At 37.7% G+C, this 23,293-nt stretch overlaps 1 protein-coding gene across 7 annotated transcripts in view; it reads left to right on the top strand.

Moving 5' to 3' along the window:
* Positions 1-23,293, top strand: part of LOC6037602 (hemicentin-1) — a 135,269-nt gene that overhangs the window by 61,804 nt on the left and 50,172 nt on the right. For 6 of the 7 annotated variants that reach the window (XM_038265695.1, XM_038265694.1, XM_038265696.1 and 3 more), the window contains 4 exons: positions 3,145-3,820; positions 13,363-13,508; positions 13,599-13,809; positions 14,054-14,311. In XM_038265695.1, coding sequence (XP_038121623.1) covers positions 3,760-3,820; positions 13,363-13,508; positions 13,599-13,809; positions 14,054-14,311 — 676 coding nt within the window. In that variant the 5' untranslated portion in view covers positions 3,145-3,759. Of the gene's footprint in view, positions 1-2,642; positions 2,821-3,144; positions 3,821-13,362; positions 13,509-13,598; positions 13,810-14,053; positions 14,312-23,293 lie in introns of those variants that run through there. The other variant, XM_038265700.1, reaches the window with a different exon arrangement.

The raw sequence follows: 23,293 nt of genomic DNA on the forward strand, positions 1-23,293 counted from the left end.
GCGTACACATGAAGCAAACCAAAATGTCAGTTCACTGCCAGCATGTGACTGTAAGCCTACTGTGTCCGTTCAACCACTGCCGCCTGACTCGTGCCGGTCGGCTGCTGGAGAATGAGAGACGTGAAGAAATGAGCTACACTCACTCAATTCGTGTCGTATGACTGACTCGTAAAATCCTCTCTAAACACTATTTTGACTATTTTTAAACAATTGAATGGTTCTAGACTGTGCAAAACACTTAAAACAACCATAACTTACATTTAAAATAACATTTCCACGCATAAATACAAACTTTTTGTGTAAAAACTTATTTTTTTATGTGTGTGCGTGCAACGTCGAATGAGCGTTGGTTGACTACTGCCTTGCATTGCAACTGCTCAGTGAGCTAGGGCACCCACGACTGAGTCGGGTTTGTTTATGTCAAGGTTTTACGGTTCAGTGAATGGATCTGAAAAAATCGTGTATGCGTCGCCGATTTTCGCGTCATGACCCCTGACATTTTCAGCACTGGTAGCAAGTTTCAAAAGTCATATTTTCATGAGTATAAAATAAAGATAAAATTTTACAAAATGTTTTCTGTAGAAAATGCACTTAAAAGTAGCAATAAAACTCGAGTCTTTCAATTCAGAATTCTGAAAACACCGTCTCAAACATCTATTTTTGTTTGAACAAAAATTAAATAGTATTTTAACAAAAAAAAATCTAACAGAAACTTTCTTTCCAAACTATTTGAACAAAAATCAAGACATATATATATTTTTAAGATGAGATTGAAGATGAGAGTCTTATAAACTTCTTAAATATTGCTGATTCCTTGATCATTTAATACAAAAAAAACTGAAACAATCATTTCATACTAATGAAAAGTATTTCTCCCAAAGCTAGCAACAGTTATTTGCAGTATAATTTCGAGTATAAAACATGTTTTGTATTCATGCAACTAGTTAGTGTTTGATTAAGGAAATATGATATTTATTCATAAAAATCTTGTAATACCCTATCAATCTCAAACCTGTGGAAATTTCGGTTGTATCAGCTAATTCCAAGCTGAATCAGAGCAGACCGGCGTTATTTGTACACAAAAATTATATAATAAACTATTTGTTCTTGTAAAAATAATATTTCAATACGGTTTTATTATTTTATTATTTGAATAAATCCCACTTATTCAAAAATGGTAAAAATTTAATTTTCAAAATGTTTAGCGGTTTGCAACCTTCTACAAAGTTGTTTCTTGTCTTATTTTGCACATTTTGGTCAGTAAAATAAACATGAAACACATCATTTGACAAGTTTCCTGGACTGTTATTTAAAAGTTTCTAATAAATTATCAAGGATTTTAAAAGAAAAAACTTAAAATAGAGATATCTCAGAAATTTCCCGATGAAACATTTCGCTCTTTAAAGCTTTGGAAAGCTGAGAAAATTTCCTATAAGACACTTTTGAAAGTAGTGATGACTATTTTTTCTCCTTAAGGTTGCCCAGAAAACACGCCGTGACGGAAATGCGAGCAATTTTAAGATTTTTTATGTTTTTTCGACCTCAAACTTCAAAGCCGTTTTACCCCACTTCCCTTTGTCGTAGAGGGCTCATATTTGGCATGAGTTCATCTCATGTATAGACAAACAAACGCTGAAAGTTTCATCCAAATCGGAGCACCTCGATACGACCTCTAGAACAAACCGAGCAATATTTACAAATACTGCCTCTTAATTTTCCTTGGAGAACTAACAGTACGCAGAAGGGGACCACTAAACAGAACGTAACCGATGACAAGAATAAAGAAAGCTTTAATTAATTTCGATTAACACATTTTTTTCCAACGAAAATGACGCGAGTGCAAAATGTGCGAAAAAAAAAGTTTAAGAAATTCAGTACGGTACGGTACGATTTTTTTTTCTTGTAACATTTTATTTTTTTTCAGAACAGTCCTTATCCGAAGATTGGTGTCTTTGATCAGAAAATTCCATCAAAAGTTATAGATTTCCAAATATTTACGTACCATTTTTGTATGGACAGCTGTCAAAATTGTATAGAGACATGTATGGGTGAACCAATGACACAAAATTGCTCTAAATCGGCAGATTATGTGGAGAATTGCACATTATTTACGTCGCTTTATGACGTTCCGAGAAAACGCGAAAAACCTTTACACTTGTAGCCCCAACGGGGTCAAAAAAGTTGGAAACGCAACTTCACCGGCTCATACAACCCTTGGAAAAAAAAGTTGGAAATGCTTTTTTTTTATTATAACTTAAGGTAAACGCATGTGTTTTGGATCCTTGTTGGAGGTGATTTTTGACATTCTTCCGGATCGAATACAACAAGAATCATCCAAATCGGTTAAGTTTTCGCCGAGATACAGCCGGTTGAAGTTGCATTTCCAACTTTGTTGACCCCGTTGGTGCTTCGCGTAAGTTTTGACCCCGTTGGTGCTACAAGTGTTATATAAACCAAAAAAATAGAGTACGCAATGTAAACAATAAAAAAAACTTGGTTGCTAGAGTTCCAAGTTAAAATTACAAATGTTTTTGATAGACGGGCTTGTACGAGTGTCAAACGCGTTCTGATCTGAAATCCCTTTGGCCAGTTGTCGCACTTACAGCAATTTTCAGGGTGTGTCTAGATATTGAATATTTTAGGATTGAAATCGAATTTTGGGAATCTGTGAAGGTCGAAAGGTGAGGCATTTAGAGCTGCACAAAATGGCGTTCCTAACTCAATTTGGCCCAAAATGCACGTGTGACAAGACGATTTCGCATGCCCTGCAAGAAAAACTACGCCAGAACATGAACTGAGATCACTCTAATTTACGTGAAGGTAAACAATTCCTCAGCAAAAGAAGCAATTAAAAACTGCTTACATTCAATTGCCACTTTGATGTCATGATACCTATCAACACACCTCAACTCTATGGTCAACACTGCCAAAATGAGTCTCTTAACTGCCCAACTTGTTTGTGGCCACCTTCCACCATCAGTTCTCCACCTGGGTTCGCTGCATTCCTCCAAGAACTTGTCCAACTGTGCGCATCGTCCGTCGTCCGTCCATGCATCAGCCCGGTGAACTTTCGCTTCAAAGTCAACTCGGGCTCGGTTGGCTGGCTGGCTTTGCATGATAAAAGTGAAATATTTATGCCAACAGGAAGACAAGTGAGTCAAGGCAGCAGCCCCAAGCACCAGAGAGAGAGAGCTGAGAAAAGTAAAAAGTGGAAATTTTTCAACGAGGAAAGGAAGAAGAAGTGCTCACGAAGAATGGAACGGTTGAAAAAATCTACATAAGCTGTGCAGGATAAAAAAGTGAGGTTTCCACGTTGCAGTTCTTGTGTGTGTGTGCAGTGTTGACAGCGTCTCCCATTTGAATTATGAAATTTGCTCGTTACTCCCCGGGAGTGGACACCTGCAGGCAAACAGGTCATCAGGGTGGGGTCCCTGCAGTCAGGTTCACCACCTGGGCTGGCGCACGTGAGTGAAATTAATTACAAAAGTGTCATTATCTGCACACAAAAGGAAAAAAACGCCGAAATTTGTGAAAATCTCAAAAACTACATCAAAGTGTGCAAAACAAACGAATTAAAAAAAAAACAGTGAACGCACGAATCGTGACACGGCAATGCATCAACGATTGCAACGCCGACGGCGACGAGTTTGTCACGACCAGTGACAACTGCAAGAGAGCAACCAGAGTGTAAGTGAGAGAGAGAGTGGGAGCTTGGTGTGCCGGGAGAGGCACGCCGCGCGACCGTCGCACACTTCAACTATGAACACGAAGCTGAGACTAATTGCATCGTTGATTAACTTCTTCGTCATCGCAGTGGCAGGTAAGTGGTCGCCGGCCAAGCCGTTTGACAGCCAAAAGGGTGTTTGGGAGTTGGGGCAAAAAGCTCATTTACACACTGAACAAAGTGAACACTTGAGACTGAGTACACAACGTTGGACATAAACTTAATGACTGTTAGGAAAATTGTGAAATATACTTTCAAACGCAACTTTAAGCAAGACAATGCAGATATTTTTTTCAAACGGGCTCACGCATAAATTCAAAGTTATAATTACTTACAGTGTTTCCTTCAAGTTTCAAGGCTATGTTTTGCAGCTGCTTCGAAAACAAGGTTTTGCGTGCAGTTTCTGCAGGCAGCGGGTAAATAATAATAATTGAACATTTTATGCAGTCTAGCAGGACCATAGATTCATATTATGTATGCGTGACGTGAACGGCATTCTGAGTGATGTGATGTTAATATTGTTATTAGCATAATTGATACATTCAGATAACGTTGAACGGTAACGATACTGTCGAGTGGAGAGTTTACAGTTTACAAAAAAGGTCAAAGTTTCATGTGCTCACTCCATAAAAATTGAAATTTCTATGCATACAGTGGAGACGCATTGTGTTTAACGTAACCATTTCATAGATAAAGCTTACTAAATTGGGTGGTCTTATCACTCGATTTTCTTGCTTTCTCTAAATTTTCAACTAGTGATTAAATCTTAATATTTAACTAATACTTTATTCGTCTGTTTGTGTGTTTTAGATCGCCTTATTTTATTAATAATAACTCATCAGTAATAAATTGGTCGCTCATCTTATAAAAACTTAAAAGTATAAATAGTCTTAGGTCAACTCTACGTAAATGTGTTACGCTGAGTATAATATTTCACCTATTAATTGCACACAATTTTGATTCTATCTTTCCACAGCCGGCTGTCTAAGATTAAATCATTTGTGCTAAACTCAACACCAAATAACCGGGAATGGTCTCATCCGCATCATCCGATTGTTTGCCTTGAGAATACATAATACATCACCCTATCACTCAACGAAATTCATTGATTATTGGGCCACATCATCATCCTCTATGATGAATCCTGGCCATTACCTTTCCCACTAACAAAATCCCAAGTAGAAGTAGTTTTCCGGCACACGCGGGGGTGTGGATATCGTATAGAACCCACCCTTGGTAGCAGCCTGTGCTAACTAACATTCCCGTCCCGTTCCCTCGAGATCTACAAACTGACATGGCGGGCGCCGTTGGTGGCCAATGACTGTTTCCTATTAGCAACGGCTCTAGTTTTGATGATCGTGATGTTTTATCTTTTCAGCGCATTCATGCATGCTGTTGATAAGGGAAACATTATTTGATCGTTGAAGCGTATGACCGGTTGTGTTGATAGGATATTACGATTCTGTTCAGTAACGGAGAAGGACAACCATGGGTGGTCTCTCATGCTCATGCTCATGCTCATGCTCATGCTCTTTAGTGAAAATGAAGCACATATTTCAGATCAACTTTTTGGTATGTTAAGTTGTGCGTGAATGGAGCACCCGATTCGAGTGGTAGAAATGACAGTTCTCCCATAAGGAATACATTGTAGAAAAAAGCAAAAACTGCTCGAATGGAAATGCTCCATTGATGATTTTTTCGGCTACAAAAGGCCAATTTCGAAATGATTTTTACTGTGACTTAAATCTTGTGTAAAAAACGTTTTTAAATTATATAATACGTAAAATGCGGATTCATACAGATCCAAATGAAATTAAATTAGGGTACAAACTATCATCGTTGAATAGTAATTGAAAGACCTACTTAATAAGTCATGAAATTTGATGATCTGGTAACCTTGTGATACTATATTTATGTCATTATGAACTCTTTTTTAAAGTTGAAGCTGTTTTCCAGTTCCATCATGCGACTATTCATAGATCTAGGGTTTTTCATAGATCTAGGGTTTTTTCTCAAAAAATATTTTCCCTAAAAGAACACCCAGTTAGCAAAACCTAAACGTAGAAATATGTATCCTCCCTGCAAAGGCTTATGATTTGATCTCAGTTGAAAGGTTCTCCAAATCTCTGAATTGCAAATGTAACATCCTGGAGCAGAACAGTTAAATTCTAATAAAAACACTATTGAAATCATGCGACTATTGTTTGTTGAGGCATAAGACTGACACCAATCTCGTAAAAGGAATAAGTTAATTATTTTTCATAAAATTCCTCTGGCATCTGAACCTTCGATCTCAACTTTTTCAGCGATGATGGCGGGCCGGATATTTTTCAATATTGTTTTTGAATTTGTTTACAATACATATGGAATAGTTTATTAAAACGTATTTTTAATAAAATTAAAGTTTTTTCGTCTGTTCACAAATTTTCAATTTTGGGACCACAGATCGGAAAAGAGGTATACCTTCAGGAAAATCAAAAAAAAAATCTAAAATTTAGCGTAACTTAAATAATTCTTTGTGATACCTTTTGCTTACACGCAGATCAAAAAGGAAGGACAAAAACATAAACTGAACATTTTAGCAGCCTTGATAGAATTTAGATTTTGATAGAATTTAGATTTTGTGACTTATCAGGCCATTTACACATTATTTAACAACCTTCTTATTATTTAATAAAAAATCGGAATGTTTTGGGATTTAAAAACCTCAGTCGTTTGAACCACAGAATCAAACATACTGAAAACATTATATTTTTGAAACAGTCAGTCTTCGTAATTTTAATTTTTTTAAAAGAAGCATAATTTAACTCACGTTTATGCAAAATAAACTTTTAATCAACTTTAATATTTTTTAATTGCATTGAAAAACTAAAATGCCACAGAATTAGGATCACAGATGTATTTATTTTCATCATTTTAAAGAAAAACAAATTGATATGGATTAGAGTATTAATAAAAAGAAATTTATGCATGAAAAGAGTTGAAAATCGCAAATAAAGCCTTTGAAAATATTTTCCCATGTTTATGTCACTATAATTTCAAAATGAAACTACAGTCATGCCTCGGTTTAGCACCGCATATGGGGGGTGCTAAACCGAGGCGTGCATAAATCAAGCACAGAGCTTATGGGATTTTGGCTATATGGGAGATATTGGCTATAATCGAATGAAAAATCATGCAATCATCAGAAAATTATAGAGTTTTGGAATCGGAATGATGGCAGCTATCCATTGTAATTAAAGTTACATTGAAATTTTCACATAAATACGTATTTTTCTCGAAAAAAAACCTCAAAAAATTTGTTACTGCCATGTGAGTATCAAATAATCGTGTTTTTGTCATACATTTCAAATGTCATAATTTTTTTTTTTTGAGATACTGAAAATTTTCATTTCGAAAACAAACAACATTTTTTAAAAATACTCCAAATTTTCACTTTACTACGAAAATACTCAAAATTTGCACAAAACCACGTATTTTCGGAAAAAAATGCTCAAAATTTCAGTTAGGTAACAAGTGATCGGAATTTTATCGAACATTTCGAATGTAATAAAATTAAAAACTTTGAAATTGGAGTATTTTTTAGAAAATACGTAGTTTTTTGACAATTTTGAATTTAAAGAAAAATGTAATAGCTTTCGAAATTTATTAAATATATCGACCATTTGATACCTATTTTGTGAAAAACTGAATTTTCGAGAATTTTTTCAAAAAAACGTAGTTTTGTGAAAAACTTGAGTATTAAAAAAATATGTTGTAAAAATCCTGATCGTTTGATATTCATATTGCAAAAAACTGAAATTTTGAGTCTTTTTTTTTCGAAAATATGTAGTTTCGGGAATAATTTGAGTAGTTTCAAAAAAACTGATACAATATTCGAAATTTTCGAAAAAATCTCAATCATTTGATACCCATATTGAGAAAAAAACTGAAACTTTGAGTAATTTCTCGAAAATACGTAGTTTTGTGATTTTTTTTTAGTACTTGCATAAATTTTGTTTTTAACATACAAAATGTATGAAAAAACTTCCGATCATTTGATACCCATATTGTGAAAAATGAAATTTTGAGTATTTTTTCAAAGAAATGTAGTTTTCAGAAAAATTTGAGCATTTTCAAAAAAATGTGTTATAACGTTCAAAATGGATGAAAAATCCCAATTATTTGATGCTCATACTGTAAAAAAAATTAAGTTTTTTTTAAATACGTAGTTTTGTGAAAAATTATAATATTTTAAAAAATTACATTCGAAATGTATAAAAAATCTCGATCATATGATACCCATATTGCAATAACAATAATTTTGAGTATTTTTTCGAGAAACGTTGCATTTTCAAAATACAGGAAAAATACGAAAGTCACCCATACAGCCAAAAGCCCATAAGCTCTGTGCTTCATTTAAGCACTGGGCCGTGCTTAACCGAGGCAACTAAACGAATCAGTATTTTAGTTCTTCAAAATAAGATTTTCAAAATTTCATAGAAAATATAATTGCCACCAATGAGAAACAAAATAAATGGCATATTTTACGATAATAAGCAATTTGACTAGAAAAAAAAATAATATGAGTGAAATTTTTAAGCACATTACCGTAATAAACAAAACAGAAGTTTTCAAATAAAGTGATTCAAATGAAGACTTAATTAGAAAACGTTCAGAATCGAACCACTGAAAAAAAACACACTTTCACTAAATTTAAACTTGAAATGGCTTTATCACAGTAACCAAATTGTAAGACATTTTTTCAACATTTCAAAATATTTTTTTTGCAATTCCGTCGTGAAACTACTTACTTTTCCTGTCATCCTTGAACGACGAAATCGCCTACTTTTCTGTACCAAAAATAACAGAATCGTATAGCAACATTTTTCAAAATAAATGCTGAAAAGTTCTACTTTTCAGCACTCAAATGGGTGCTGAAAAGTTGAACTTTTGAGCAATTGTTTCGAAAAGTAACACTTTTCAACATTTTTTTGATTTAAGCGATTTATTGGCAAAATACATGAAAATTTGACATAAAATTTCACTCAGTGTGTGTTTTTTGGAATTGCAAAAAATGTTGTATGGGACTCGTTGCAAAACTTGATTTTTTCAGCACTCTTCGTATTTATCCAACTCGGTGAACCTCGTTGGATAAATGTACGACTCGTGCTGAAAAAATCCTTTTTTTTGCAACATGTTGCATAAACTACTATTGATGAGTGCTTTCTATTCGAGTAATATGTTTAAATTGTGAAAAAATAATATTCCTTTAAAAACTTCAACCTTTAAATTCCTGTAACTTGAAAACGTAAGAATCTTTCAGTTGCAAATTAGATTTTGCATCTAGATATGAATTTTAATATTTTGTCTGACTGTAGTTTCTATTTTTTGCAAAAATCATAATTTTTTTTTAAAAATCATGACTCCGGCATTCGTTATTAAGGGTGACTTTGGGACTGTGGGGTGAGATTGGGTCATACAAATTTCAGCATTCTTGTGTTACCCAATCTTAGCCTGATGACGGTGCCTGATTTAACACTCTTCTAATTTCTGACCTCAAACCAGGAATGTAGCCATAGTTTTGGTCTGAAGGGGAGGGGGTCTTGAAGAAGAAATTTTCTTCTTCTTTTCTTCTTTTCCCTTCTCTCCCATGTCTGAAAAGTCCAAATTGCCTAAAACTTTGCCGAAAACTCCAAATCGATCAGAAAGTTCGAGGTACAGATTTTCGAACATTCACAGACCGATTTTGTATGACGAGTCTGCACATTTGACGAGACACTTGTGAGAAAAACTTACGATTAAAAAAGGGATTTTTGACAGAGGGAATACACACAGGTTCATCTAAATGGAAAAATACAAAGTTAAATCGATTTACGAAAACATCGAGATTTACTCAACAGAAAATGCTTATTTTCAAAGATTTCTTGTTTGAAACGATGATTTTAAAGTCTAATAGATTCAGTTGGCTGAAACTTAAATGATTTTGAAATTACAGGGGAGAGTGGGGGGACTTGATCCCCGGGGACACTTGATCCCAAGCCTGTATCTCGTCAGCATGTGGGTTAAAAAATTAGCTTTGTTCTAGAAAGTTGTTCGAAATTGATTAAAACTCATTGGAAGAAAACAAAGAAAAAATTTAAAAATGTTTAGATTGAGTTACTCAAATTTATTCAAAAAAATATTTTCTATACTCGAAATGTTTGATAAACTTATCAACTTCGATGAGAAACTATCGCACTCGGTTACCAATGAGACAATTCCCTCTGACTTGAGTGACCATTGTGTGGTCCTTTCTACATTCAGAAGGGCTGAACCGATCCTGAAAAGAACTCTGGAGAAGCAGATCATTGATCACCGTCGTCTCAACCAACTGTTCTTCGATCACATTACAACGTTGCCGCAAACCTTAACAGCTGATCAGAAGCTTTCTCACGTAATTAACTGCTACAACACCCTACTGCCCCAATGTACGAGAACTGTCAAAGCCCAGGTCAATATCAAAGGGCACTGTCCATGGATGACGCTCCACTTATGGAAGCTTATCCAAATAAAAGATAACACGTTGAAGCGGAAGAGGCGTAATCCGAATGATGCCCACCTGTCCGAACTGCTGGCGCATGTCTCCAAGAAACTTCAGAAGGAGAAGGCTGAATGCAAGCGGAACTACTACAGTAATCAGCTTTCCTCCGGTGATCAAAAGGCGTCGTGGAAGGTCATCAACGAAGCTATGGGGAAGAACAGCTCTCGCGCTTACCCAACCGAACTGCTGATCAACGGCAACAAGACAACGGATTCGAACCAGATAGCTCAACACTTCAACAATTTCTTCAGCAACGTGGGACCCAACCTTGCAGCAACTATCAACAGCGATCGTGAAGTCCACAAATTCGGAACCCTGTCTGCTTTACCTGAGGGAAACTCCCTGTTCCTGAGACCAGCATCAATCAACGAGACAATCGCCCTCATCAATGCATTGAATCCAAAATCCCCGGCCCAGATGGAATTCCCGCTTCCTTCTTGAAAGCAAACTTCGTTTTCTTCGCGCACCTGCTGACTGACGTATTCAACGAAATAGTTGAAACTGGAGTCTACCCTGCTGTCTTGAAAGTGGCCCGTGTTACACCTGTGCATAAGTCGGGTGACAAAAAGGAAGCAAACAACTATCGTCCGATATCCTGTCTCTCCATCCTGGACAAAGTCATTGAAAAATTGATTGTTTCGCGACTTGTAGACTTCATCACTCAGCACAAACTCCTTTACGCCCACCAATACGGTTTCAGGCAGGGTCTGAGCACACTATCCGCCTCGTGTAACCTAGTAGATGACATCTACGACTCGCTGGACAAAAGAGAACTCGTTGGAGCATTGTTCATCGACTTAAAGAAGGCGTTTGATACGATCGACCATAGACTCTTACTGGAAAAACTGGAAACCTACGGCATACGAGGTGTAGCCAAGGCAGTTATTGAGAGTTATTTGTCTGACCGACTCCAGTTTGTATCGCTCGGACAAGTACGCAGTACGCTCAGCCCTGTTATAACTGGCGTCCCGCAAGGAAGCAACCTTGGACCGATTCTGTTTTTGCTCTTCATTAACGACATCGGGAAGCTGAAACTCAAGGGGACAACACGCCTGTTTGCCGACGACACCTCGGTCTTTTACCACGGAAAAGACTGTGCTCTGATTCAACGCCAGATTACCCAGGACTTGGAACTCCTTGACGACTATTTCCAAACAAACCTGCTCTCCATGAACCTGTCCAAGACAAAGTACATGTTGATTCGATCACCCCGGAAGCAGCTCCCAGCTCGCCAGCCTATAGTCTTCAACGGTCAACAGATTGAAGAAGTTAACCAGTACCCGTTCCTTGGTCTTACCCTTGATGACACGATGAGCTGGTTAGCACACATCGACCTGTTGAAAAAGAAACTAGCTCCAATCTGCGGAATACTTTGGAAGCTGTCATCGTTCCTGCCTACTAGTTGCCTCAAAAGTTATACTTCTCCCTTGTCCACTCCCGCTTGAACTACCTTGTCACGACCTGGGGACTTGCTTATGCTGTACACCTCCATGACCTGCAAGTGATACAGAACAGGTGTATCAAAGCCGTCTTTCGCAAGCCGTACCTGTACCCAACTAGCCTCTTGTATTCCAACCCGACCGACTCACTCCTTCCTCTTCGAGCCCTCCAAAACTCCAAATGCTGACCCACGTCCGAAAATGTCACCTGAGCACTACCACCGCTTCAACGTTTCCAATAAGAGAGCAAACCTCAGAAAATGATCGAGCTACAAGACAACTAGGTGATTTCATCTTGCCCCTACCGAGAACCGAGTTCGGTATGAAAAGGGTCGCTTATGTTGGGTGCAAGCTGCATAACGAGTTGCCGACGGTTTGTAAAAATGCGAGTCAGGGTGCTTTCAAGCTGTCGTTACGGAACCACATCAAGTCAAAAATAATAGACTACCTTGTCTAAACACCCGCCACTAAAGAGTTTTCTTCTCTGCTTTCCGGTCGCCACCGCCCGCCGCCCACCACCGTCGTCCACCGCCCACCACCCGCCGCCCGCCGCCCGCCGCCCGCCGCCCACCACCCGCCGTCCACCGCCCACCGCCCGCCGCCCACCGCCCCCCCCGCCGCCAACTGCTACCCGCCACCAACCGCCCACTACCAGCAACTGCGGCTTACAACCCGCACCCAGTGCTTATATGATTTAGAATTTAGCTTTTTATAATTTATGTAATAGTTTGCACAGCCTTTAAAGAGAAACTGTTCTCACTGGCATACGTGCATAGCAGTCCGAGCCTAACCTTTAAAAAATAAAATAAAAGGTAGGTGAAATATTCCCAGCTTCTGCTGGGAAGTGCGTAATTCGGCATAAAAAAAAAAAAAAAAAAAAAAAAACCCATAAGCATTTGACGTTAAATTTATCGTCATACTATTTAACAATCAATTGTTTAAAAAAGTAAGTTTAGGGAGACTTGATCCCTGCATTTTTACAGTCACTGGAATCAGCCTCAAGATTAAATAATTGGGCTGGGTTTTCGTACATAGTTTCCTTTAGTATAGTTGTACATAACTTACCAGCATTTGTAAACATGCTCAATTTTGGTCTAAAAAAGAATATTTTAAGTTTCTAAATATTTTACAAACTAAACTTGTTATATTTTGAACACAAACGTACAGGTTTTATGTGAAATTACTGTAACTTATGAAAAATTAAAAGTTTGGATAAATAAGAAACTTTTTGCTTAAGATTTCTTCAAAATGTTCAAAGGGGGTCTAGTACCCCTAACATTTTGAAAATACCGTTTTAAAATATTTTTTTAAAACACTTGGCATGATTCGAAGAGCTCATCTGATGGAATACCCTTATCATTCAAACATTATTGAATGTTTAAGCTTTTAATTGATTCAAAAAGTTCAATGTTTTTGATCTTCTAAGATAAAATTACTTTTCACAATTTGATAAAAAGCTCACATTAATTTGCTTCTCGACGTTACGACATGGTTCAACAGTTAGCTCTATGTTAAACGACTCCACCAACAGATTACCCAAACCGAAAATGAACAACTCCGACCATAGATCTAAATTTGCTTGATTCCAGTAAATTAAACGCAATTTCTCCTTCTCTGCCTTTTCTCACCTCCACCAGACACCCTCAGCCCAGACCTGCAGATGTACTGGGAAAACAGTATGGTGCAGCCGTACTTTGACAACACAACCAAGCGGGAGATGACGGCCATCGCCGGCCAGACGTGCCAGCTCCACTGCCGGGTCAAAAGTCTCGGGGACCGGGCGGTAAGTGTCCTGTGTGTCCAGTGACTGCGCAATTGCCCAATTAAATTATTTCTCACTTTTCGTGTGTCCCTTTCGCCCACTCCCTCTCAGGTATCGTGGATCCGGAAACGGGACCTGCACATCCTCACCGTTGGCATACTGACGTACACCAACGACCAGCGCTTCCAGTCGCTCCACACCGACGGCAGCGACGAGTGGACGTTACGGATAACGTCCCCCCAGGCACGGGACTCGGGCGTCTACGAGTGCCAAGTATCGACTGAGCCGAAAAGTAGTCAAGCGTTCCGGCTGAACGTGGTCGGTCAGTATAGCGTTGGCAGCGTCGCACGACGACCGGAAGTGCCCTTAATTAAGGGGTGGTTCTCTGGGAAATCGGGTTTTTGTACACACACAAATTGATTCCCTTGTCCCTTGTCCCAAATTCATGAAATTCATGAAAGATCCGATTACGCAGAGAACAGGCTCTTTTGATCGCCTCTGAACCAGTTAATAACACCAACTCTTTACTTCCATTTATTCCTTCTCCTTCATCTCCCGCCGCACAGTCTCGAAGGCGAAGATCCTCGGCAACACGGAACTGTTCGTGAAGAGTGGCAGTGACATTAATTTGACCTGCGTCGCCCTGCAGTCCCCGCAGCCGCCGTCCTTCATCTACTGGTACAAGGGCGGCCGGGTGATCAATTATTCACAGCGGGGCGGCATCAGCGTGCTGACCGAGCAACAAACCCGGACGAGCCGGCTGGTCATCGCACGTGCTTCGCCTTCCGACTCCGGCAACTACACCTGCGCGCCCAGCAATTCCGGTGAGTACAGTCCTACATCAAAGGAAGTGAGGATTTGCCTTGTTTTTCCCCCGAGGGGGACGGGCGGAACTTTTGGCCATGATGTAACGTTGAAATATTTGTACAGCTTCCAGCGGGCACGTAATGCTTTGTTACGTTACGACATTTGTGGTCCACGGTCGGGGCCATTATTTTGATGTACACATGGAAAGTAAGATAAATGCAGCCGGATTTTCGGACTTGCTGTAACTCTATTACAGGATCATTTTTATGTAAGAGTCTTGGAAAGCTCCAAAAATAAAATGCTAACGTCAAGCTAACTTATGTCTTATGCTGAGAATATATATTGCAGTCATAAAAGTAACTTTATATCATTACCAAGAATAGATTAATGAACATATGGAACCAACTATAGAATTGTTATGGGGTAGAAAAACAGCTACTTTAACTTGTTTGAAAGTAACTAAATACTATCAATTATTAAATAGCTTATTTTTGGAAATGAAAATAAAAAATACCTTTTTTGTAATTCCGTCGTGAAACTACTTGCTTTTCCTGTCACTCTTGAACGACGAAATAGCCTACTTTTATGTACCAAAAATAACTGAATCGAATAGCAACACTTTTCAAAATAAATGCTGAAAAGTTCTACACTAAAACCCCCGTTTCGCTTTTTGTTTGGTTGATTTCTCAAAAACAGTGAAATGTTTTTACATTCTTTTGAAAGCAATTTGTAGATCTGCACAAGACCTATAAATCGCTTTAAAAAGATTGCAAAAATATTGCGTCGTTCCAGGGATTTCGACGAAATACAAAGCGTAACGCCTGAGCGTAAACCGGGGTTTTGGTGTACTTTTCAGCGCTGAAATGGGTGTTGAAAAGTTGAACTTTTCAGCTCTTGTTTCAAAAATTAACACTTTTCAACATTTTTTTGATTTATACGATTTATTGACAAAATACATGAAAATTTGACTTCAAATTTCACTTAATGGGTGTTTTTTTTTTTTCGGAATTGCAAAAAATGTTGCATAGAACTCGTTGCAAAACTCAATTTTTCAGCTCCAACACTAGTATCGAAAAGTAACACTTTTCAATATTTTTCTGTTTTGAACGGTGAATTTACTAAATACATGAATGTTTGAACTAAAATTCCATTCTAGAAGAGTTTTTCGAAACACTCGTCGTATTTATCCATAAACAAAAAAATAGTAAAACAAAATGAATAATGTACGACTCGTGCTGAAAAAAAACATTGCACAGTGGATCAGATCTTCAAATTATGTGCATAATGGATTTTCCGAAAAATGGTACCGCTTTGGTGTCTTCAGAAGAGTTGTTGCAAATGAAAAGAGACAACTTTTGGCTTGATTTAAAATTAGGGTGGTTCACGATTAGGGTGTTTTTGAAAATTCTAACAATTCAGGAAAATCTCTGGGGTATTTTTTCAACTCGAGATACCTTTCGCTCATCATAAAAACATGTCAGATTCTACCAATGCACGAGTCACAACAATCGTCCAAAGGATAATTCTTATGAAAAATTAATTGTACTTCCCGAAAAAAATACTTTCAGAAGCACACGATTGAGATTTAGGGGTAAAAAATTCGAAAAACTGGTCAAAAACCGTAAAAATCTTCACTTTTACAGAAAACTTTTTGGTAAAGTTCTGATAATTCTTTTGACACTGAAGTGCTCATAATTTTTCATAAGTTTGTCAGATCTTCAATGTTTTGTAATCGTTAGAAGGGTCTTTGAAATTCCTTTCTAAAAATGAATAACATGATGAGTTTTCTTACAAAAACCACCCTTTTTACAATCTTCCGGACTTTTGCTAAAATCGTCTTTTTAACATAACTTTTGGAGTACTTAACTAAACTCTATAATTTTCAATAGCAACTTATGGGACCCCACGATGGATCGAATGAGACCAAAACCAGACAAAATTGGTTGAGCCAGTGTCGAGATAATCAAATGATTTTTTTTTTAATCAGCATCCCACCACACACACAGACACATTTGATTCTGAGTCGATATATATACGTGAGATGGGTCTAGGAGGTCAAATTAAGAATTTCATTTTTCGAGTGATTTTATAGCCTTTCCTCAGTGAGGTGAGGAAGGCAAAAATACATTAAATTTCCCATAAAATGACATGTCTCACGATTTTTTACAGTTGAGTAACGAAAAATGGCAGCGAAACTATTTTTTTACTTTTTTTATGGAATATATTTGGAAAATATACGTTTTTTCGGAGTATGCCATCAAATTGGGCGTCCAATTTGAGCATGAGCATGAGCATGGTTGACTGCCAATGAGCTGCTTCTCCGTTAATGACAGATCAGCTGAAGTTACACAATTAATCAAAAATGATTTTTTTATCAGTGTGGGCCAGCCATCGTTCACTATTTAACCTCTGAAGATCCCTTCTGTATTAATCCATACCGCCCGAGTAACGATGCTATGGGAATGTCTTTTTTATTTACACACCAAAACACTCACGCACTGTTATTTAAATATTAAATACCTGTTATTTGAACAACGATCACCCAGAAACCTCTCCCTCCCACTAACATTTACAGACAAGATCCTCTGTAATTATTCTAAGCTTTAAGAACAATTTAATTACAAATGCCGACTTATATCCAGGTCCCTGTACCGAAAAGGACCTTATAAAAAACTAACTTAATCCACCTATGTGGTTGGAGCCTTCCTCACTCATTACCAACAATGGCTGATATGATGGGGTTGTACACAAATTTCATATATTTTTTAGATCCGGAATAAAAAAGTAAATAAATATCACTTAAGTGGCCATAACTCTAGACAGGGTTGCCAGATCTTCAATGTTTTGGAATCGTTGGAAAGGACTATGGCTCGGATGGTGGTTCCGGACATAGTTTACATGCTTAATGCGTGAGATCCGGATTCCAAAAAGTACATCAATATCACTTAAGTGGCCATAACTCGAGACAGGGTTGCCAGATCTTCAATATTTTGGACTCGTTGGAAAGGTCTATCAAACAACTGTACAGATATAAGAACAATAAGTCATAGTTATTCAACACAATGTTAGTTAAATTTTCAAAATTTCATTTTTTTTGTGGAATGCGATCTTTTTGTTGGAAAAGCTTTCTAAATCTGCTGGTACAAGTTCAATTCAATGGTTTGCTGGGACCCAAAACTGTACCGAATTATTTTGTTTCGATAATAAATTCTCACTCAATCATGTTTTCTTCGTTTTATTAATTTTACTGTGTCGTCATCAATTTTTATTTGATTTATAATTTAAATATCAATTTGCAAGATCGAGATTTTGGCTATAACAATCCTTAGCAACATTGGAAGGTTGTTTCAAAGTTCTGAACTGTTAATTATCAGCAAAATAATATTTACAGTTACAAGCAAAACTGAACTGATTATGAACAGTAGGCTTTCCCAAACATTATGAAAAATGCCAGAGTTTTACTTAAATAATAAAAGATTTTTGGTGCCTTTTAGAAAATCAAAATTATATGCCTTCAAATTTCGAAATAGTCTACCTTGATTTTTAATTTCCGGACTGCACATAAAAAAATAATGAAAATTTGGAAGCTGTAATTTTGGAAGGTTAAATATTACATCTTTTATGATGTAATGACTGAAAAAGCAACATTACACCAGAAAAGTGGTAAAATTACACATTTCCAGTGGTAAAATTACACCTTTTTTCTGACATAAAAGATGTACTCCTTCCCAGATGTAATATTACCATGTTTTTTTTCTGTGTGTGTGACTGCTTTTTGTTACGAAGGAAAAATTTGGGCTCACTTGGTCGTGGCATAAATTACAAATGTTGGATTTTTTTTACAATTTTGATACACTTTCTGAATTTGCAAATTGAAGAATCAGGAATCTTGGAACTTAAAATAGAGTTATATTTGTTTTCTGTATTTGGAATTCAATTCTTCTTTTGTCGCTGATATGATTTTTAATTTTTTGCCTCATTGTTTATAAACATCCAAATTCCTGGGGTCTCGACCAAATTTCGCGGGAATCGAGAGGCTCATAAATAGCTAATTTTCCGGGAATTCCCGCTCGTCATCCTCTAGCGGTGGCGTTACGCATTTTATTTCGTCGTTTTCTCTTAAACCTTACAATGTTTTTGCAAGCTTCCGCAAGCGTTTTGAAGATCTGAACAAAACCTACAAAATGCCTTTAAAACATTGCAAAAATATTACGTTGTCCAGATATATCGACAAAATTAGAAAAACGTAACGCATCGCATAAAAAGAGTTTTCTGTGTGTGTGTGCAACCAACCAAACGGGACCACGCGGTCGCTTCTTACAAATTGAGTTGTTTCCGTGTATTTTTAGCTCTCATTCTATACATGCAAATAACTCGCATAGGCATTTGGAAGGTGTTAGCTCTGCCGAGCTTCGGTGACTCATTTCTACGCTGGCTAGCCGAGCGCGAGGTACTTCAGCTTTGTCGACAAGCCCCGCCCTGAAGAACGTTTGGACCAATAGGGACGTGGCGTTACATCGTGCAGCCACCTGGTTTTTTTAAGCGCAAGAGTGTAAAAGTGCTGAGTCATCGTCTAAAAATAGACGGCGTCCTATCTCGCCCAGCAAAATGAAGTCGATAAAGTAGACGGTTTCGATGAGAAAAAGTGGAAAAAGTGTTCTAAAAATAGCGACGCCATCCCCCTATCGGATTCAAACGTTATTTAGAACTTCCGAACCCTTGTCAAATGAACAAGGACCCAGCGCGTATATAGTTGATGGTAGTAACAGTATTCCTAATTCCAGTCATAGCTCACCAAGTCGCGATGGCCTAGTGGTTAGCATTTTTGCTTACCAATCCAAAGGACGGGGGGGATCGAACCCCGACTCGAGCGACTTTGATTTTTCGTACATGTTCAGAGTTTCAAGATTTATATTTCCTATACTTTCTCGTTGGGAGCAGATGGGAATCGAACCCAGGACCATTCGCTTACAAAGCGAACACCGTAACCAGTCAGCCACGGCCGCTCCTCATAGCATAAAAAGAGTTTTCTCTGTACAAAAATAAGTTTCTGCATTACAAATTATTTTGAAACATAAATCAAAAATACCTTCGGATTTAAAGACATTTTAAGCAGAACAATTTTGTTGAAAATTATTTTAAAAACTAACTTAATCCACCTATGTGGTTGGAGCCTTCCTCACTCATTACCAACAATGGCTGATTTGATGGGGTTGTACACAAGTTTCATCTATTTTTTATATCCGGAATGGGTAATTCTCTACCAACTCACACGAAATCGGGAAAAGTTGCCCCGACCCCTCTTCGATTTGCGTGAAACTTTGTCCTAAGGGGATCTCCGAGGTCCGTTTTGATATCTCGTGACGGAGGGCGGTACGACCCTCTATTTTTGAACATGCGAAAAAGAGGTGTTTTTCAGCAAACGGTGATGAGATAGAAATTTGGTGTCAAAGGACTTTTATGTAAGACGCCCGATTTGATGGCGTACTCAGAATTCCGAAAAATATTTTCATCGAAAAACACTAAAAAGTTTTAAAATTCTCCCATTTTCCGTTACTCGACTGTAAAAAATTTTGGAACATGTCATTTTATGGGAAATTCAATGTTCTTTTTGAATCTACATTGACCCAGAAGGGTCATTTTTTCATTTAGAGCAAAATTTTTCATTTTAAAATTTCGTGTTTTTTCTAACTTTGCAGGGTAATTTTTTAGAGTGTAACAATGTTCTACAAAGTTGTAGAGCAGACAATTACAAAAAAATTGATATATAGACATAAGGAGTTTCCTTATAAACATCACGAGTTATCGCGATTTTACGAAAAAAAGTTTTGAAAAAGTTACTTTTTGCGTTTCTCTTTGTTTCGTCGTCCGTGTCTGTCGCGGGTGACCATGAACGGCCATGATCGATGACGACCAACTTTTTCAAAACTTTTTTTCGTAAAATCGTGATAACTCGTGATGTTTATAAGGAAACCCCTTATGTCTATATATCAAAAATTTTGTAATTGTCTGCTCTACAACTTTGTAGAACATTGTTACACTCTAAAAAATAACCCTGCAAAGTTAGAAAAAACACGAAATTTTAAAATGAAAAATTTTGCTCTAAATGAAAAAATGACCCTTCTGGGTCAATGTAGATTCGAAAAGTACATTAAATTTCCCATAAAATGACATGTTCCAAAATTTTTTACAGTCGAGTAACGGAAAATGGGAGAATTTTTAAAACTTTTTTAGTGTTTTTTTCGATGAAAAATACGTTTTTTCGGAATTCTGAGTACGCCATCAAATCGGGCGTCTAATTTTACATAAAAGTCCCTTTGACACCAAATTTCTATCTCATCACCGTTTCAGGCTGCAAATTATTGAAAAACACCTCTTTTTTCGCATGTTCAAAAATGGAAGGGGTCGTACCGCCCCTCCGTCACGAGATATCAAAAAACGGACCTCGGATTCGTGATCAGGGACAAAAGTTACCCCTTAGGACAAAGTTTCACGCAAATCGAAGAGGGGTCGGGGCAACTGCTGTGTGAGTTGGCGGAGAATTACCCGAATAAAAAGTACATAAATATCACTTAAGTGACCATATCTTGAGACAGGGTTGCCATATTTTCAATGTTTTGGACTCGTTGGAAAGGTCTTTTGATAACCTAACCAACGATGGGTCGGATGGTGGATCCGGACATAGTTTACATACATTTGAGTGAGATCCGGCTTCAAAAAAGTACATAAATATCACTTAAGTGACCATATCTCGAGACAGGGTTGCCATATTTTCAATGTTTTGGACTCGTTGGAAAGGTCTATTGATAAACTAACCAACGATGGCTCGGATGGTGGATCCGGACATAGTTTACATACATTTAAGTGAGATCCGGCTACAAAAAAGTACAAAAATATCACTTAAGTGACCATATCTCGAGACAGGGTTGCCAGATTTTCAATGTTTTGGACTCGTTGGAAAGGTCTTTTGATAAACTAACCAACGATGGGTCGGATGGTGGATCCGGACATAGTTTACATACATTTGAGTGAGATCCGGCTTCAAAAAAGTACATAAATATCACTTAAGTGACCATATCTCGAGACAGGGTTGCCATATTTTCAATGTTTTGGACTCGTTGGAAAGGTCTTTCGATAAACTAACCAACGATGGGTCGGATGGTGGATCCGGACATAGTTTACATACATTTAAGTGAGATCCGGCTACAAAAAAGTACAAAAATATCACTTAAGTGACCATATCTCGAGACAGGGTTGCCAGATTTTCAATGTTTTGGACTCGTTGGAAAGGTCTTTTGATAAACTAACCAACGATGGGTCGGATGGTGGATCCGGACATAGTTTACATACATTTAAGTGAGATCCGGCTACAAAAAAGTACAAAAATATCACTTAAGTGACCATATCTCGAGACAGGGTTGCCAGATTTTCAATGTTTTGGACTCGTTGGAAAGGTCTTTTGATAACCTAACCAACGATGGGTCGGATGGTGGATCCGGACATAGTTTACATACATTTAAGTGAGATCCGGCTACAAAAAAGTACAAAAATATCACTTAAGTGACCATATCTCGAGACAGGGTTGCCAGATTTTCAATGTTTTGGACTCGTTGGAAAGGTCTTTTGATAACCTAACCAACGATGGGTCGGATGGTGGATCCGGACATAGTTTACATACATTTAAGTGAGATCCGGCTACAAAAAAGTACATAAATATCACTTAAGTGGCCATATTTTGAGACAGGGTTGCCAGATCTTCAATGTTTTGGACTCATTGGAAAGGTCTTTTAATAACCTAACCAACGATGGGTCGGATGGTGGATCCGGACATAGTTTACATACATTTAAGTGAGATCCGGCTACAAAAAAGTACAAAAATATCACTTAAGTGACCATATCTCGAGACAGGGTTGCCAGATTTTCAATGTTTTGGACTCGTTGGAAAGGTCTTTTGATAACCTAACCAACGATGGGTCGGATGGTGGATCCGGACATAGTTTACATACATTTAAGTGAGATCCGGCTACAAAAAAGTACATAAATATCACTTAAGTGGCCATATTTTGAGACAGGGTTGCCAGATCTTCAATGTTTTGGACTCGTTGGAAAGGTCTTTTGATAAACTAACCAACGATGGGTCGGATGGTGGATCCGGACATAGTTTACATACATTTAAGTGAGATCCGGCTACAAAAAAGTACAAAAATATCACTTAAGTGACCATATCTCGAGACAGGGTTGCCAGATTTTCAATGTTTTGGACTCGTTGGAAAGGTCTTTTGATAACCTAACCAACGATGGGTCGGATGGTGGATCCGGACATAGTTTACATACATTTAAGTGAGATCCGGCTACAAAAAAGTACAAAAATATCACTTAAGTGACCATATCTCGAGACAGGGTTGCCAGATTTTCAATGTTTTGGACTCGTTGGAAAGGTCTTTTGATAACCTAACCAACGATGGGTCGGATGGTGGATCCGGACATAGTTTACATACATTTAAGTGAGATCCGGCTACAAAAAAGTACATAAATATCACTTAAGTGGCCATATTTTGAGACAGGGTTGCCAGATCTTCAATGTTTTGGACTCATTGGAAAGGTCTTTTGATAAACTAACCAACGATGGGTCGGATGGTGGATCCGGACATAGTTTACATACATTTAAGTGAGATCCGGCTACAAAAAAGTACAAAAATATCACTTAAGTGACCATATCTCGAGACAGGGTTGCCAGATTTTCAATGTTTTGGACTCGTTGGAAAGGTTTTTTGATAACCTAACCAACGATGGGTCGGATGGTGGATCCGGACATAGTTTACATACATTTAAGTGAGATCCGGCTTCAAAAAAGTACATAAATATCACTTAAGTGACCATATCTCGAGACAAGGTTGCCAGATTTTCAATGTTTTGGACTCGTTGGAAAGGTCTTTTGATAACCTAACCAACGATGGGTCGGATGGTGGATCCGGACATAGTTTACATACATTTAAGTG

Source organism: Culex quinquefasciatus, chromosome 3 (assembly GCF_015732765.1).
Source record: "Culex quinquefasciatus strain JHB chromosome 3, VPISU_Cqui_1.0_pri_paternal, whole genome shotgun sequence".
NCBI classification, from domain to species: domain Eukaryota; kingdom Metazoa; phylum Arthropoda; class Insecta; order Diptera; family Culicidae; genus Culex; species Culex quinquefasciatus.